The 17,545-nt window shown below is 48.4% G+C and overlaps 2 protein-coding genes across 9 annotated transcripts in view; both read left to right on the forward strand.

Moving 5' to 3' along the window:
• The window catches only part of NBEAL2 (neurobeachin like 2), a 242,208-nt gene extending 231,833 nt beyond the window's left edge, over window positions 1-10,375 (forward strand). For all 7 annotated transcript variants that reach the window (XM_081163423.1, XM_081163421.1, XM_081163425.1 and 4 more), the window contains 3 exons: window positions 548-696; window positions 2,232-2,367; window positions 5,398-10,375. In XM_081163423.1, coding sequence (XP_081019549.1) covers window positions 548-696; window positions 2,232-2,367; window positions 5,398-5,499 — 387 coding nt within the window. In that variant the 3' untranslated portion in view covers window positions 5,500-10,375. The remainder of the gene's footprint in view (window positions 1-547; window positions 697-2,231; window positions 2,368-5,397) is intronic.
• A 5,683-nt stretch (window positions 10,376-16,058) lies between these two features.
• The window catches only part of LOC308569658 (D-serine dehydratase-like), a 35,707-nt gene continuing 34,220 nt past the window's right edge, over window positions 16,059-17,545 (forward strand). The window contains exon 1 of one of the 2 annotated variants that reach the window (XM_081163847.1): window positions 16,059-16,165. The gene's annotated coding sequence lies outside the window, so the exon portion shown is untranslated. The remainder of the gene's footprint in view (window positions 16,166-17,545) is intronic. The other variant, XM_081163848.1, reaches the window with a different exon arrangement.

Here is a 17,545-nt window from a genome sequence, read left to right on the forward strand (position 1 = left end):
TACAGAGTCAGACTTAAGGTGCTGGTTTTGACCTTTAAAGCCCTTCACAGCTTAGGACCCTCGTACCTACAGGACCGCCTCTCCCGGTATGCCCCACGGAGAGCCTCAAGATCCATAAATAGCAACACCCTTGTGGTCCCGGGCCCTAAGGAAGTTAGATTAGCCTCAACCAGAGCCAGGGCCTTCTCAACACTGGCCCCAGCCTGGTGGAACGCTCTGCCTCATGAGACCAGGATCTGATTTCTTTTTCCGCAGGGCCTGTAAGACAGACTTGTTCTGCCTGGCCTTTGGCTTGGAGCCAATTTGATTCCCTCCCTCTCTTCCTTTTTTCTTTTCCTTCTCCTCCTGCGAGGAGGCATATTTTAATATTTTAATGTTTCAGTATTTTAATGTTGTATTTTAATTTTGTTTTTAAGTTGTAATCATTCAACTTGTTTTTATTATTGCTTGTAAGCCGCCCTGAGCCCGGCCTTGGCAGGGGAGGGCGGGGTATAAATAAAAATTATTATTATTATTATTATTAACCTCCACCTCTCATTTCTTGAAGGACAAGTTTGCCCTACACCTATACTCAGTCAACGGCAAGCATCTGGTCTCCATCCCTCTGGACGAGCAGGTCACCGCCATGTGCATAACGGAGGAGTTTGTCGTTCTGGGGACCATTCAGTGCTCCTTACAGATCAGGGACCTGCAGAGGTAAAGACTCACCCCTTGATGCTCGACTCAGTTCCCCTTGTGTCAGAACAGACAGCATCTCACATGCCTCGCTCGGAACTCTAAGCAGTCCACATTAAGCAGCCTCTGAATCTTCACATCCGACAAGGGATCTGTTGGACTACAACTCCCATCATGCCTGACGCTTGACCGCGCTGGCCGGGGCTCATGGGGGTTGGAGTCCGGCAGCACATCTGGATCAGGCCAGTGGTCCATCCAATCCGGCGTCCTGTTCTGCAATAGCTAACCGGATGCCCATTGCGGGAGCCCCAAAGCACGGCCTGAGCTCAGCTGTGGCCCTCTCCCCAGCCACTCTGGGCAGCTCCCAACAGAAGATTAAAAGCACAATAAAACATCAAACATTAAAAGCTTCCCTAAACAGGGCTGCCTTCAGGTGTCTTCTAAAAGTCTGATACAGTGGTGCCTCGCAAGAGAAAAGAATCCGTTCTGTGATTCTCTTCGTCTAGCGGTTTTTTCGTCTTGCGAAGCAAGCCCATTGACGGATTAGCGGATTAGCGCTATTAGCGGCTTTTAGCGGCTTATCTGCTGATCGGATCAGCTGATAAGCGGGTTAGCGGCTTAGAAAAAGGGGGGAAGGAAAAAAAACCAGCAGGAACTCACAAGACATTGTCTTGCGAAGCAAGCCCATAGGAGATTCGTTTTGCGAAGCACCTCCAAAACGGAAAACTCTTTCGTCTAGCGAGTTTTCCGTCTTGCGAGGCATTCGTCTTGCGGGGCACCACTGTAGTTGTTTATTTCCCCCCCTGGTGGGAGGGCGTTCCACAGGGCGGGCGCCACCACCGAGAAGGCCCTCTGCCTGGTTCCCTGTAACCTCTGTTCTCGCAGGGAGGGAACCGCCAGAAGGCCCTCAGAGCTGGACCTCAGTGTCCGGGCAGAACGATGGGGGTGGAGACGTGTGTGTGTGTGTATGTATATGTATGTATAGGAGACGCTCCTTGAGGTATATGTTGCTCTTATATTTACATGAAAACCAATTAAAATTATTTGGATTTTTTGTTTTTAAATTCTAACTTACAGTCGTACTGCACTAAGATTTCCCCATGCTTGTTCCTGCCTTTATTATGCTTGTTATTTTGAGGGACGCAGGTGCTGCTGTGGGTTAAACCACAGGGCCTAGGACTTGCCGATCAGAAGGTCGGCAGTTCGAATCCCCCCAACAGGGTGAGCTCCTGTTGCTCGGTCCCTGCTCCTGACAACCTAGCAGTTCGAAAGCACGTCAAAGTGCAAGTAGATAAATAGGTACTGCTCCGGCAGGAAGGTAAACGGCATTTCCATGCGCTGTTTCTGGTTCGCCAGAAGCAGCTTAGTCATGCTGGCCACATGACCCAGAAGCTGTACGCCTGCTCCCTCGGCCAGTAAAACGAGATGAGCACTGCAACTCGAGTCGGCCACGACTGGACCTATTGGTCAGGGGTCCCTTTACAATCACCTTTACATATTTTAGATTTTAAGTGCCTCGGCACCTAACGTAGTCGCCCCCCCTCCTCTCCTTTCAGCCTCCAAGCTGCTGTCGCCCCTTTGGCAATGAAGGTCCCCATCCACAGCGTCTCAGTGACTAAGGAGAAGAGTCACATTCTCGTGGGCTTGGAGGATGGGAAGCTGATTGTGGTCGGAGCAGGGCAGCCTCTGGAGGTAAGTGAGTGACAGCTGTCCTTCAGCTCAACTCTTCCTAGTGTTATATGCTTCTTTTCCCTTATCGGGTATCCAAGAGCCTGTATGGCAGGGGTCAGCAACCTCAGGCCCATGGGCCACAAGCGGCCCATGTTGTTGTTTAGTCATTTAGTTGTGTCCGCCTCTTCGTGACCCCCTGGACCAGAGCATGCCAGGCACTCCTGTCTTCCACGGCCTCCCGCAATTTGGTCAAACTCAGGCTGGTAGCTTCGAGAGCACTGTCCAACCATCTCGTCCTCTGTCGTCCCTTTCTCCTTTCCCAACATCAGGGTCTTTTCCAGGGAGTCTTCTCTTCTCATGAGGTGGCCAAAGTCTTGGAGCCTCAGCTTCAGGATCTGTCCTTCCAGTGAGCACTCAGGGCTGATTTCCTTCAGAATGGAGAGGTTTGATCTTCTTGCAGTCCATGGGACTCTCAAGAGTCTCCTCCAGCACCAGAATTCAAAAGAATCCATTCTTCGGCGATCAGCCTTCTTTATGGTCCAGCTCTCACTTCTATACATCACTACTGGGAAAGCCATAGCTTTTACTATAGGGGCCTTTGTCGGCAAGGTGATGTCTCTGCTTTTTAAGATGCCGTCTAGGTTTGTCATTGCTTTTCTCCCAAGAAGCAGGCGTCTTTTAATTTCGTGGCTGCTGTCGCCATCTGCAGTGATCATGGAGCAGCCCCATGGGGGTCGTTTAACTGGCCCATGGACCCCCACCGCCTGCTTAGTCGATTCCCACGCACCGCACTAAACCGGCACGGAGCAGAGCGGTGACCGCCTTCTGTGACGCTGGCCAGCTTCCCATTGGCTGCAAGAAGCTCCTGCAGCCAATAGGAAGCTGTGCACGCCTCTTCCGTGCCGGAAGGAGTGCTGGAAATAGCGTTTGTGCGTGTGTGTGTGTGTGTGTGCGCGCACACACACTCCGGCCCATCACAGTTTCTACGGAACCGTGAACCGGCCCAAGCCACACAAAACACAACTTGCTTGACCCCTGCTATATGGAGTCCTTAAGTGGGTTCCCTATTGCTGGAGAAAATAACAGAGGCCAACCAGAGTACAGACTCTCCTAACCCAGAAGTATTACCTCGGGTTAAGAACTTTGCTTCAAGATGAGAACAGAAATTGCGCACCCATTAGCTACAGTGGTACCTCGGGTTAAGTACTTAATTCGTTCTGGAGGTCTGTTCTTAACCTGAGGTACCACTGTAGCTAATGGGCGCGCAATTTCTGTTCTCATCTTGAAGCAAAGTTCTTAACCCGAGGTAATATTTCTGGGTTAGGAGAGTCTGTAACCTGAAGTGTATGTAACTCGAGGTACCACTGTATATTGAGAAGCAAAGCAGCTAGTAAGCCTGATCTTTATTAAACTGTTGCAACAGGGTCCTCACTCGCCACACGAAGGAGGGAGGACGAACCCAGAACAATGGCGCGCAAGCCCTTATATAGACTTTAGAAATTGCCCACCCTGTAGCCTATGGGTAGGTAAACTAAGGCCTGGGGGCCGGATCTGGCCCAATTGCCTTCTAAATCCAGACTGTGGATGATCCAGGAATCAGCGTGTTTTTACATGAGTAGAATGTGTCATTTTATTTAAAATGCATCTCTGGGTTATTTGTGGGACATAGGAATTTGTTCATTCTCCTCCCCCCAAAAAATATATATATACCGTATTTTTCGCACCATAGGGCGCACCGGACCATAGGGCGCACCCAGTTTTTAGGGGGGGAATTCAAGAAAAAAAATATCTCCCCCCCCCCGCAGCCCCAAAGAGCAGCGTACAGGCTGCACACAACCTCTCCCTGCCGGAGGGGTTGCGTGCAGCTATGGATCAAGCCAAGGCAGCGAGTGGGATGGATCCCACTCACTGTTTTGGCTTCCCCTTTAGCCCCGTGCAGCCTCTCCTAGGCAGAGGGGTTGCGCAGGGCTTTCCTGGCTTTACTGGGAGGTGGGGGGATTCCCTCACCTCTCCCAAAAGCCCGCAGAAGCCGTGCAACCCTTTTAAAGAGATCGCGGCTTCTCCTGGCTTTTCTGGGAGGTGGGAGAAGGGACTGATGCCGCCAGTCAGTCCCTTCTCCCTCCTGTGGAAAAGCCCGCAAGAGCGCATGGAGCTTGTGTGCGGCTCTTGGGGGCTTTTCCCGCCTGCCTCCCCCCTGCATTCGTTCCATAGGACGCACACACATTTTCCCTTGCTTTTTAGGAGGGAAAAAGTGCGTCCTATGGTGCAAAAAATACGGTATAGTCCGGCCCCCCACAAGGTCTGAGGGATAGTGGAACGGCCCCCTGCTGAAAAAGTTTGCTGACCCCTGGGACTACCCCCTTGAAACATCATACAGTGGTACCTTGGGTTACAGACGCTTCAGGTTACAGACTCCGCTAACCCAGAAATAGTACCTCGGGTTAAGAACTTTGCTTCAGGATGAGAACAGAAATCATGCGGCGGTGGCAGCGGCAGCAGGAGGCCCCATTAGCTAAAGTGGTACCTCAGGTTAAGAACAGTTTCAGGTTAAGAACAGACCTCCAGAAACGAATTAAGTTCTTAACTCGAGGTACCACTGTACATAATCACAGAAGGAGGTCTACAGCAGAAATCTTGCCTGCCAGGTTACCTGATAATGGTCACTGATTGCATTACCTGGGCAGCCTGGCCATTCCTTTGTGATGGTAAATACTCGGTTCCTGAATCCAGATAACAGGCTCACCCTGTTCATACACAAATATAGACAGGATTTGTAAGCAAAAAAGGCTAGGAGGGGGTGCCTTTCCCATTTCCTTCTTCAGCGCAGAAAAATATTTGAGGTCCTTTTGGGAGAGTCAAAATGGCTTCCGGATTGCTCTCCTGTGATTTTTCAGACTTGTGGTTTATATACCTGTGTATGTGTTTGCCTTGTACATTTATGAACGTTTAATTTATATTTGAGACCTTAGAACTCTGATAACACTAATAATAATAATAATAATAATAATAATAATCTAATTCCCCACTTCCTGGTCCACCTTCTGCCTGCAGGTGAAGTCGGGGCAGTTCCACAGGCGGCTGTGGCGTTCGACGCGTCGCATCTCCCAGGTGTCGTCCGGGGAGACAGAATACAACCCTGCGGAGTCCAAGTAAGCAGTTCGGGTCGGCTTTCACCTGTAGCCTCGCAGCCACGGCGGGACACGGGATCTGCCCACCCTCACCTGCTTTGGGGGCGTCTTCCGCTGCCCGGAGGCCTCTTTGCATTGTCCCCGGAGCGTCGCGATCCGCAGAGTTCCCCTGCGTGGAAGAAGGAGGAGGAGGAAAACAAACTTCCTCAGGGACTCACCTGCAAGTCGGAGGTCTCTTAACACACCTGGAGCAACCTTCCGAGGACGGCGCGCACAGAACAATTGCAGGGGAAAGGGCTTCCCAGAGCCCATCCGGCTGCTCCTCGTTTCCCCGACCGAAGCACTCGATTCCTGCGGCGCTTGAAGGGGCAATTGTGTGACACGGTTGTCACACCGAGAAAAGAGACAGAGGACTGGAATTGGGGGTTGGGGGGAGAGTACCTTATCCGCCTCCCCCCGATCCTTGGCGGTTTTGGGGGGACAGAAACGCAATAGACGCACCGGCCTCAAGACTGCGGTCTGGTCTTTCTCCGACGGCCTTAAAAGGACCCGTTTTCGTTGCACTACGTCGAGAAACTTGCACCGATCCTGAAGACGGCTGCTTCTCCCTTGCTCAGGCGGGAGTTCTGTCCTCTTGCTCTCAAGAGAGAAAGCTGTAATGGCCGGAAAATAACTCTGGCAGAGCAGCAAACCCGCAAAGCATTAAGCTCGGCACGTCCTACCCCGACCCCCTAAACCAGGCACCCCCAAACTCAGCCCTCCAGCTGTTTTGGGACTACAACTCCCATCATCCCTAGCTAACAGGACCAGCGGTCAGGGATGATGGGATTTGTAGTCCCAAAACAGGTGGAGGGCCGAGTTTGGGGGTGCCTACCCTAAACCTACCCTCTGGTTTGAAAAAGGGAAGGAGGAGGCGAGGGGGGCCCTCCCCAAAGCCCCCCTCGCTCTGGAAACTGGATGGCTTGGTACCGGTGACCCCCAAGTTGAGGGGGTCGTATTGGTGGAATGGGGGTGGGCAAGGAGCAGAGCAACAGGATGTCTGTAATCTTACTGCACACGGCTGGCTTAGGTTCCCGCAAGTGTCTTCACCAGCAATAAAACCCTGCCATTTGGTAAACCTCTGTGTCTTCACCCCAACTTTTTACCCAGCAAGCCTTAGTTTCCGGCGGCCTCTGCTAAGCATAATCAGAAGACATCCCTGCAGTCTTCTGGTCCCACAGAGGTGAGATCCTTGGCCTTCTAGCCCTCCGGCTGACCCACTGCTTGCGACCTCTTGCTCTCTCCCCCCCTTGGAACAAGCCCAGCGCTCCTCTCTTAAGGGGGCCACGCTCCCTTTACCGTCACCGGTCAAACATTGAAAAGCCTTCGAAGGAGCTGGCTGAGGTCTGCTGGTGACTCTGACCTGCACCTTAAGGTGCTTTCTCTTATAAGCACCAAACCTGCTCAGTGTTGAAGGCTGGTTTTTACTTTTACAGCTACCTTTGTACCAACCCTCAAGGCGAATCATCCAGGGCTTTTGTTTTTGTACCAGTTTGAAAGGTGTGTGGTTTAGACACCGTTCCCCAACTCTCCCCTTAACCAGCTGCAGCAAATTTTGAGACCTTTTGGTGCTTTTTATTCTATTCACCAACCCCTAGATATCGGTCTGGGCTTCAGTTCCTTATCTTGGTGGACTGGGGCAGTGGATAGGAGGAGAAAACAGGTTTGGGTTTAACTCTAAAATCGGCGACTTGCCTGGTGTTAGCAGGAAGCCTCCCATCAGCATCACACAAGCATAAAAAGCCAGTCCGGTTGGCACCAGGTATTTTGGCTCGCAGCTCCCATCAGGCCCAGCCAGGCCTGTCAACCCAAAACATTCCACCAGGCTGGTGGAAGCTGATGTCACCAGCAGCAAGTTCCCCTTGGGGTCCAGCTTTTAAAAAAACAACAACAGGACTTTGGCCGGGTGAGAACCTTGGGAGAATAACCCGTGTGCTGCAAATTCTGCCTTCCCAGAGGACGCAAGGAGTAGGGTGGGTTCAGGGGCGTCGTTGTGGGCTGGAGAGTTGGAAGGGGGGACCTCAAGGATCATCCAGTCCACACACACACCCCCCCCCCAGTGATTCGGCACCAGAAAAAAATAACAGCACTGGCCTTTCCCCTTAGTGGGCAGCACTGCCACACTTCTGCGATTGCCCCTGTTTTGAAAAACTAGTTGCCAGTCCTGCACAAGTCTAGCAAAAGCACTAAGTGGGAAGGACGACTTGGCCCCATCTCTTTGGGGTTCTCTGCATTTGCAGAAAGTTGGGAAGAGGAAACCAGAGCCCCAAATTTCCCGTCTCTGCGCAGCTGCGCCGCTTCTTGGCACACCGCCGTGCAGATAACGCTCCGCCACGACTCTCCCGTGCACCGTAGATCCTCGGTTCTGTTAGAAGGTTCTCAGTGGGGAAACAAGTCCATCTTTCTCTTTGCCCCCTTGAGCAACTGTGTTGTGCTTTTTGCTGCGGAGAGTCGCATGTTTCCTCCCTTCCCACCGGCTGTTACGACAGGGGCAGGGGAAAACGGCTGCGGTCGGCTGGACTGGCGGCCCCTTCTCCGCAGACTCCATTGTCTGTCGCCTTCCTACCAGCACCGTGGGGAAAGGAGAAAGATGGCAGAATGCAGGCATCGTTGGGGTTCCTTCCGGCAGGGTGAATATTCCAGGTGAGGAATAGCAGAGTCTTGCAGAATTCTCCGCCTACGACCCGTCAATTTGCCTTGTCCCATCTGAGTTCCAGGTTCAACAGAGGAGCAGTTTGCATTCGTACAACAGGCCACTGGGCGGTTTCAAACGTCTCGGACTACAACTCCCATCAGGACCAGCCAGCGCCGAACCTCATGGGAGTTGTAGTCCGAAACATTTGGAGGGCACCCGGCGGCTGCAATAGGCACTTGCCCCCCTTCATTCGTAAAGGGAAGACCTGCGTTCTAAAAGCAAAAGCCGCCTTCGATTTCTCCCACCCACCTCCACATCGACCTCTTCCAAAAATAATAATTCCTGGGTGAAGACCAAATTCCACAAAGTGCAATACCCGCGCTCTCTTTTTTGGCAAAAAAGACTCCCCTATCCCCCCCAAAAACCCACTGTTTTCTGTGTACATATATATATATACACACAGGTTTTGTATCTTTTATGAATAATGTTGATCCAAACTTTTCTATTTTTTGTATTTAAAGCGGATTGGGGGGGGGGTTTATCTGTTTCTGAGATCCTGCTGGCTTGGAGAGAGCAAGATTCAAAACACCTCTGATGTTTCTCCATGTGGATTTGTCCTTTTGTTTCAATTGAGGATTTAAGGGGCTCTTGTCACCTTCCTAAGGCGTAGCAAACGTTTCACCGGAGAGGTCTTTTGTTACCTCCTCGCTTTGACCTTGCAATCTCCTGTCTTTAGGGGGGATAAATAATAATAACAATAATAAATAATTTACTATTTATACCCCGCTCATCTGGCTGAGTTTCCCCAGCCTCTCTAGGCGGCTCCCAATCGAGTGTCCGTTTTGCATTTTGCACATGCGTGTCTTTGAAATTCTGTGTTTTCACACTTCCGAATGGGACAACACCAGGGCTGCCAGCTGGAACGGGTTCAGAATAGAGGTTGAACGAGGGTGGCTTTGAGGAACCTCTTCCTATGGCTGCTGGATTGCGTCCCTAACCAAGTCACACTCAATGCAGAAGGGAAAAAACAGCAAAAGGGGGGGGGGGACAAACACTGAGCTTTGTCTAAGCGGCTTTGTCTGTTTCCCACCTGGGGATCTGTTTCCATAGCAGGATTTCTGGAGGAAGGACCACTTTTAGCTTGGGATCCCTGTCAGAGCGGCTCTTGCCATCAGCCGAGGCAGAAAACGGACCCCATTTTCCAAGGGGCGCTCTGTGCATGCCCCAAAGCCTTATCGCCGCCGTCGCCCCTGTTCCCACCTTTCCAGTTGCTGAGGTTTTTCTCGCAACTCGGCCGGAGCGCTTGGCGACAGCCCAAGGAAAGGCTGGTGGTCCCAGCTCTGGAACAGACTAGCGCCATCGTGATGTTACTAGACCGCAGCTCCCGCAGCTGATGGGAGTTGTAGTCCACTCCACCAGCTTGGGGAAAATCTGCCCCAAAACCTCCTGTCCGTTTGTGCAACTATACAGACCTCCACCTGAAGGACTGCGGTGACTGGTAAACACAGCAGTTCCACATCTGGAGCACTTGCAATATGCCTTACTCTTCTTTAATGTCAGCATGCAACTGGCCAGGCTTTCCCCCATCTTTTCCTTCCGGTGTGCAATTGGAGATGATTTACACAGAGAGGTCGGCGGAGAGCAGATGAGAGACCTGGGAGGGGAAATGGAACTCTTTATTATAACATAATGCAAAGTTTCCAGCCTGTGGTCCGATTCCTAAAGCGCTGTGCCCGTAGCTGCTTTTTCACAACTAATATGAAGGCTGCCCAGGTAAAACGTAAAGGTAGATTTGCACCTGTTTTCACTGGCGAAACTTAACGGCAAATAGACAGGGATTGGCTCCATCGGTGCTTTTGGGGTCTTCTTCTTGGCGTTCAGTGCTATGGAAGTGCCTAGAGGGACACATGAATTGTCCTTTTACTTTCTAGCGTGAGAGCAAAAAAATTAAATGTTTCCATTTGGGGAAGATGGTAGGGACAAGGACAAATCCACATTGGGCTATCTACTCTCAGGAAAACGCAGCAAATCCAAGGATCTGTCCACGGTTCTTCTTTCCGAAAAAGGAAATAAAAGCACAATCTGAACTTCTGATTATTATTATTTTTAAATATAAATATGCCTTAAACTTGAAAATGACTACTTGCCTTGAGCTGTACTGGGCCTGCGCCACAGACTTGATGGTATCCTGTTCACGTGACTTTGAATAAACTTTGAAAAGAAACAAGCGCAGCCTGTGAGTTCTTTTGGTCCGGCTCTCGCTGTTCCTTCCGAGTCCTGAGAGATTAAGGCAGTCATTGCCAACTCTTTGGACTGTAGCCTTATGAGGCTTTGCCCTCGGGTGGGAAGAGCATTGCGCCCAGGACAGGGAAATGGGAGTCAAACAGACACTCAAGGGATAATTTCAGAGAAAGAGCTTTATTTCTACCATCCGGGCTGGTAGAAGGAGCAAGCGTGATCACTCACAAGCTTAGCACAAGTTCACAGTCATTTGCACAGAGCATATATTCCCCTCCAGTTCCCTCCCCTTTCTCCTCCTCCTCAGGAGCCCTGCCCCATGATGAGTTTCCTGAGCATGAACAGAAAGCTCCTATCTTTGAGACTCTTGGCGACCTTCCCAGGAAAGGGGGATGAGAAGCCAAGGGGGTTGAGGAGCCTTGCGCTTCAGCGTGTCCAAGATGTGTTGCAACCGAATGAGATAAGGGTCAGTTCCCAGGCCTGAGTATTAGAGCCTATTCATTAGCCTTTTTGAAGCTCTCTCGTACTGATAAAAGTAACATTTTGCCTATGCAATAGCATCTTGTGAGAAAGCAGAGAAGAGCAGAGAAAAGCTGTTTTAGAAGAAAGGGGAAATTTGGTTTTGAGGCCTGGGGTGACTTCGGGGAGACTTCACAGACAGGATTTGGGTATCCTCTCCCTTCAGGACTACAACTCCCATCAGGCTCAATCAGCACAGCCTGATGGAAGTGGTAGTCCAATTTTTTTGGAAGGTACCAGGTTGCTGCATCAATAGGAGTATAGCATCTAGATCAAGGGAAGTAATAGTGCCACTGTATTCTGCTCTGGTCAGACCTCACCTGGAGTACTGTGTCCAGTTCTGGGCACCACAGTTCAAGAAGGACACTGACAAACTGGAACGTGTCCAGAGGAGGGCAACCAAAATGGTCAAAGGCCTGGAAACGATGCCTTATGAGGAACGGCTAAGGGAGCTGGACATATTTAGCCTGGAGAAGAGGAGGTTAAGGGGTGATATGATAGCCATGTTCAAATATATAAAAGGATGTCACATAGAGGAGGGAGAAAGGTTGTTTTCTGCTGCTCCAGAGAAGCGGACACGGAGCAATGGATCCAAACTACAAGAAAGAAGATTCCACCTAAACATTAGGAAGAACTTCCTGACAGTGAGAGCTGTTCAACAGTGGAATTTGCTGCCAAGGAGTGTGGTGGAGTCTCCTTCCTTGGAGGTCTTTAAGCAGAGGCTTGACAACCATATGTCAGGAGTGCTCTGATGGTGTTTCCTGCTTGGCAGGGGGTTGGACTCGATGGCCCTTGTGGTCTCTTCCAACTCTATGATTCTATGATTCTATGACAAAGGCACCCTCTTCCTGGAGGGTTACCTACATAAGTTCCCATCGAAGTGAATCATGCGTTTCCACAGTTCCTGATCTGTTTCAGGTTTGTGGCCCTGCTTTTGGGCCCGTGTCACAATGTCCCATGTAAAGCCACAGTGCTCAGAGGCAGGCAGATTTGGGAAAGAAAGAAGCAATCGCCCGGTTTAATGTCCATATTGTAAAAGCAGAGCCAGAGATTGAAAAGGCAGCTGGGAGCTCCAGCAGCTTAACACTTTTGGAGCAAGGTAATGGTTCCTGCAGCCTGTTTTTTGCAGAAACACGTGGCTCTAGGTTCAGACATGCAACAGGCAGCAAGATGTCTCTGGGAATCTCACGTGCAGCTCCGCAAGCTTGGGCTTGGGGTGCGAAAAAGCTCTCCAGGTGAGCACCTGCATCCTCATTCAAGGGTGATCGTCTCACCCCATCTCGCAATTTCTCCTGAAATTGCAGACAGGTTAGGAAGCACACCTCCTTGCGTGCATCTGGAATGCGGGGTGCATGCATGTGAAAAAAATCAGGTTGCAACTTTAGGCATCCAATCTGCCTTTCCAGGTGACTCAGAGGCCCGCAGATTTTTGGGGAAATGGAAGTGGAAATGCAAAGATAAAAAAATGACAGTTCTGTGAGCCTATAAACAGCAGCTGCATCTAGAGCTATGTCATTGGGTGCCATCTAATTTTGGAAGTTAAGCAGGGTCAGGCCTGGATGGGAGACCACCTGGAAATGTTGTGTATGGTGGGATTCTTGCTTTTGCTCCCATTGATTGTCACTTCGACTTTCCCATCTCAGAGCTCAGGAACCATCTCTTTTCCCCCCCAAAATCCAAAGACAGTTCTGACACCTTAAAAGGGAGATTTGATGCAGATTTTTCCCATGCATGAATTTCCCATTCGGTGTTACTGGCTGCAATTTCAGGGGAAATTGTGAGACGGAAGGGGGAGCATTTCTTTGCATCCAATGTGCCTTTCAAGGCAAAAGCCCGTGGACTTTGATAAAAAAGAGGGGATTCCTGGGTCTCAGTTGCAAAAGGGGAAATTGCTCAGTTGCAAAAGGGGAAATTGCAAAATGCCTACCGCACCCAGTATTCCCAGGCGGTCTCCCATCCAAGTACTAACCAGGCCCGACCCTGCTTAACTTCCGAGATCGGACGGGATCGGGTGCATTCAGGGTGGTGTGGCTGTAGGCAGCAGAAGGGCTTTCAACGGCCCTTTTCTGGTCCTGACTCCGCCTTTGCAAGAGTTTGCATCCCGCCCAGCTCTTCTTTCCTGCTCCTGCTGCTTCCCAATGCTGCCTGCCAGGGGAGAAGCGCATCTCCTTTGCTTTCTCTCCCTCTCTCCTGCCAAATCTTGCAGGCAGGAAAATGCTGGGACTTGCAACGGGGGCTTTGCAGCTGCAGAACACCTTTCCTCCGCAATTGCAACCGTGCAAGAGCTGCAAAAAAACGCTCACCGTGCATTATTTTATTTTATTTTGCACTCTGCTCTGCTAAATCCCAGAACTTGCCCGGGGTTGCAGCGGCCAGAGAGGCGGAACGAGCCTGTGCTCTCCTCGCTCCTGCCAGCAGGTGGCGCTGCGCAGTCATCCCTTAGAAAAGAACGGCGCGCGGGCGAGACAGCCACCACAAGAATAAACGCCGGCGGACGGAGCCAGCTCGCGCATGCGCGATCATTAAGTGCTCCCGGTCCGGAGCAGCTCTGCGGCTCTCCTCCCGGGACGAGGCGCAGAAGTTGCGCGGTCGGGCGCAATCGGCTCTTTCTCTCGGCAGCCTCGTTCTGAAATCTCAGCTGAAGGCAGAGTTAACCCCATCCTGCCCGGCGTGCACTGAAGCCCTGGGGTGAATATATTGGGGCGAGATCCTGCAATATTTTTAATTGAGGGGAGCAAACTGGGAGGCTTTGGTGGTGCTGGCAAGCAGCACGATGCTGCATGCTGCAGAAGGGAGGGCAGAGGAGCAGGGGCCGCTGAAAAAGTTGGCAACCTAGTATTTTTTTGGAATATTTTTATTAATTTTCCAAAAATAACAAAAATAAAACAACAATACAAATTCAAAACCAAACCAAAAAACTGACTCCCCCCTAGTCCCTTCCTTGGCTCCATTATTATTTATCAACATACCACAAGTCCATTGTAAATTAAAAAACCACTAAAATTACTTATTGTCCATTCATCATAAAATTACAAGTAGTTCTTTGTTGTTTAGTCATTTAGTCGTGTCCGACTCTTCGTGACCCCATGGACCAGAGCACGCCAGGCACTCCTGTTGTTATGTACTGAAGTTCTCACCCTGGGCCAGCAGGGGGATACTGTAGTTATGCAAATGAAGGATCGAAAGTGATGTTCAGTGATTGGATAGTTTTAGAAAGTTGTTACAGCAATGTTGTACTGGAGCTCTATATAAGCAGGCTGACTGAACCCTTCAGTTCAGTTCTGTTCTGGCTTGTGAATAAACAAGAGCTGTTTGAAGAATCGCTGTGTCGTCTGATATGTTCACCCACAACTTAACACCTGTCTTCCACTGCCTCCCGCAGTTTGGTCAAACTCATGCTGGTAGCTTCGAGAACACTATCCAACCATCTCGTCCTCTGTCGTCCCCTTCTCCTTGTGCCCTCCATCTTTCCCAACATCAGGGCCTTTTCCAGGGAGTCTTCTCTTCTCCTGAGGTGGCCAAAGTATTAGAGCCTCAGCTTCACAATCTGTCCTTCCAGTGAGCACTCAGGGCTGATTTCCTTCAGAATGGAGAGGTTTGATCTTCTTGCTGTCCATGGGACTCTCAAGAGTCTCCTCCAGCACCAGAATTCAAAAGCATCCATTCTTTGGCGATCAGCCTTCTTTATGGTCCAGCTCTCACCTCCATACATCACTACTGGGAAAACCATAGCTTCAACTATATGGGCCTTTGTTGGCAAGCTGATGTCTCTGCTTTTCAAGATGCTGTCTGGTACTTCTAGAACCCTGCTAATGTATTAACTTGTGTACATTGCTTCTGTATACAGTGGTACCTTGGGTTAAGTACTTAATTCGTTCCGGAGGTCCGTTCTTAACCTGAAACTGTTCTTAACCTGAAGCACCACTTTAGCTAATGGGGACTCCCACTGCCGCCACGCCACCGGAGCACGATTTCTGTTCTCATCCTGAAGCAAAGTTCTTAACCCGAGGTACTATTTCGGAGTTAGCGGAGTCTGTAACCTGAAGCATATGTAACCTGAAGCGTATGTAACTCGAGGTACCACTGTATATGCAATAAAGTCCTTCCAGTCTTCTTTGAATTCATTGTTGTCTCTTCCTCTTAGTCTCATTGTCAATTTTGCCATTTCAGCATATTCCTTTAATTTAATTTGCCAATCTTCTTTGGAAAAAGTTGGCAACCTTCTAGGCATCCCCTCTCTGCATTCGCCCCAAAACTGCCATCATTTATTTGTTTCTTTTCAAGAGACCCTCCCCGAGGTGACTTGAAATTTTATGAAAAGGATAACCAGAAGGATATAACGGCAAAGATTTTTAAGCAATTTGAGCAGCACCATTCACTAAAATTTTATACAGCATCTGTGGCACGGCTGTATGATTTTTATACAGTTTAAGGTGACACAAGTCTCTTTGTTTTATATAACTTGCAACACCTTAAAGGCCTCACACGTTGGTTGTAGTGACGCAAGCTTTCGGCAACCACTGTCCTCCTCGTCAGACTTATTGAGGCACTAAACTCAGTCGCACTGACAGCAGCAGAAGAAGAAAAAGGACACAAGATTAAAAATCCTAAGCCATTTGTGCAAAGCTAGATACAATTTATTAATTTTATAATAACAAAAAAATCAAAGAAAGAGAACACCATCGTCAAAAATTTAAATCATACATCTTAACTGACTTCCCTCCACTCCCCCTCCTGGTTCCATTATTATATACTTATTCATTGCACGTCCGTAAAAATCTTATATTCTTAACCGTCCAATTTTGAAACCTTATTCATGTTGTTGTTACAAGTGACCTTTAGAAGATCAACTAATGTAAAAACCTATACACAAAGCTTGCAAAGTATGCATTAAACATTTCCTCATTTAAAAAAACAAAAACAAAGTCCTTTTTCTTTCTTGGGTTTTGCAAAATGTCTTTTCACCAGTGCACAGACATGCAAGCGTTAGAGCTGCTTTTCTGCATTAACTTACGTCGGTTTCTGTGTTTTGATTTTGGAGTGGCAAGCGGTTAATTCAATAGGAAGAAGAGGTGGCTCTTGAACTCCCTTTGGCTAAGCCAATGGGGCTCCCGGCAAAGCCAACACCCCCCCAATGTCCCGCCCCCCCATGTCATATGACCTCAGCCCTGATCAGCCACCAGCTGTCTCTGTGCTGCAAAAGTGGACTTTACCCAACTTAAGAGCAGCTGGATCTGAGCAAAACCAACTCTGCTAAGAGGTACACTTATTCTTTCCAAATTAAGATTTCATTCCGTTTCTTTAAGTGTCTCAAGACAGGCCGGCAGGCAAAAAGAAAACTTTCCCTTTCTTTTTGCAGAAGGATAAATTTCCCTTCCCTTTCATCGAGCCTCAAATGCAAAATTGTCTGTTTCCCTGAAGTAGCCAAAAATACTATTGTGCTGCCTGACTGTTCTCTTGGCCTCTTTCAAGATCCCTTCCTGCCCTTTGTTTTTTTAAAAAAACATTTTTATTAACAATTTCAGCAAAACAAAAATCTCAAAATATACCATATTCATTATTCCCCCTCCCTTTCCCCCATCAAACCCTCCCCCCCAGACTTCCCTCAGATCCTTTCTCTGATTTCGTAGCACATATTATTCTCTGAATGTTATAAACGTGTACATATCCTTACATTATCTATCTATCATGTTATCAACCAATAAATTTGTGTATTTTTATTCATTTTTTATAAGATATTTATTGAAATTTTACAAACAATAAAAAGTTACAAGATTAAAAATAAAAAGAGTAACAATAATAAAAGAAAAAGAGATACAAAAATACAAAGACAAAACACATAAAAAGTAAGAATTTTTTAAAAAAGAAATCAATATTTTCATGTCTTATATTTCATTTACTTGTTTCCTGACCTCCTCACACCCCCTTTTTTGTATTCCAGTTCACATAGTTAATTCAGCAAATCCTTACCCTCTATCATTTATCTTTACTCAATATCTTAACCTATTATAACTATATATTTTAAACCATTATCAATCCGTATTCACATATTCTTGTTAATCTTTTTACCAATACCACTTATTTTCAATCCAACGTCCCTTTAACATTCATTAATTTTACAGCATTTCTGCAAGTAGTCTTTAAATTTCTTCCAGTCTTCTTCCATAAATTTGTGTATGTTTATTCAAACCCTGCCAAGGAGTTCCAGTTCATATTGTTGTCTTTTTAGATAATTTGTAAAAAAAAGCTCCCATTCTTCCTTAAAGTCACAGTTGTCCTTGTCTCGCAATTTAGCCAGTTCTGCATAAGTCACCAATTTTTCTTGCCACTGTACTTTCGTGCCCTTCTTCTCCTTTGCACTGGGGTTCAGAGAACAAGATCATCAGGACAGATTAGAGAACTGGGCAAAAACAAACAAGATGAATTTTAACGGAGAAATGTAAAGTATTGCACTTGGGCAAAAAAAATGAGAGGCACAAATACAAGATGGGGGACACCTGGCTTGAGAGCAGTACATGTGAAAAGGATCTAGGAGTCTTGGTTGACCACAAACTTGACATGAGCCAACAGTGTGACGCGGCAGCTAAAAAAGCCAATGCAATTCTGGGCTGCATCAATAGGAGTATAGCATCTAGATCAA

Source organism: Podarcis bocagei, assembly GCF_964188305.1.
Source record: "Podarcis bocagei genome assembly, chromosome: 12".
NCBI classification, from domain to species: Eukaryota; Metazoa; Chordata; class Lepidosauria; order Squamata; family Lacertidae; genus Podarcis; species Podarcis bocagei.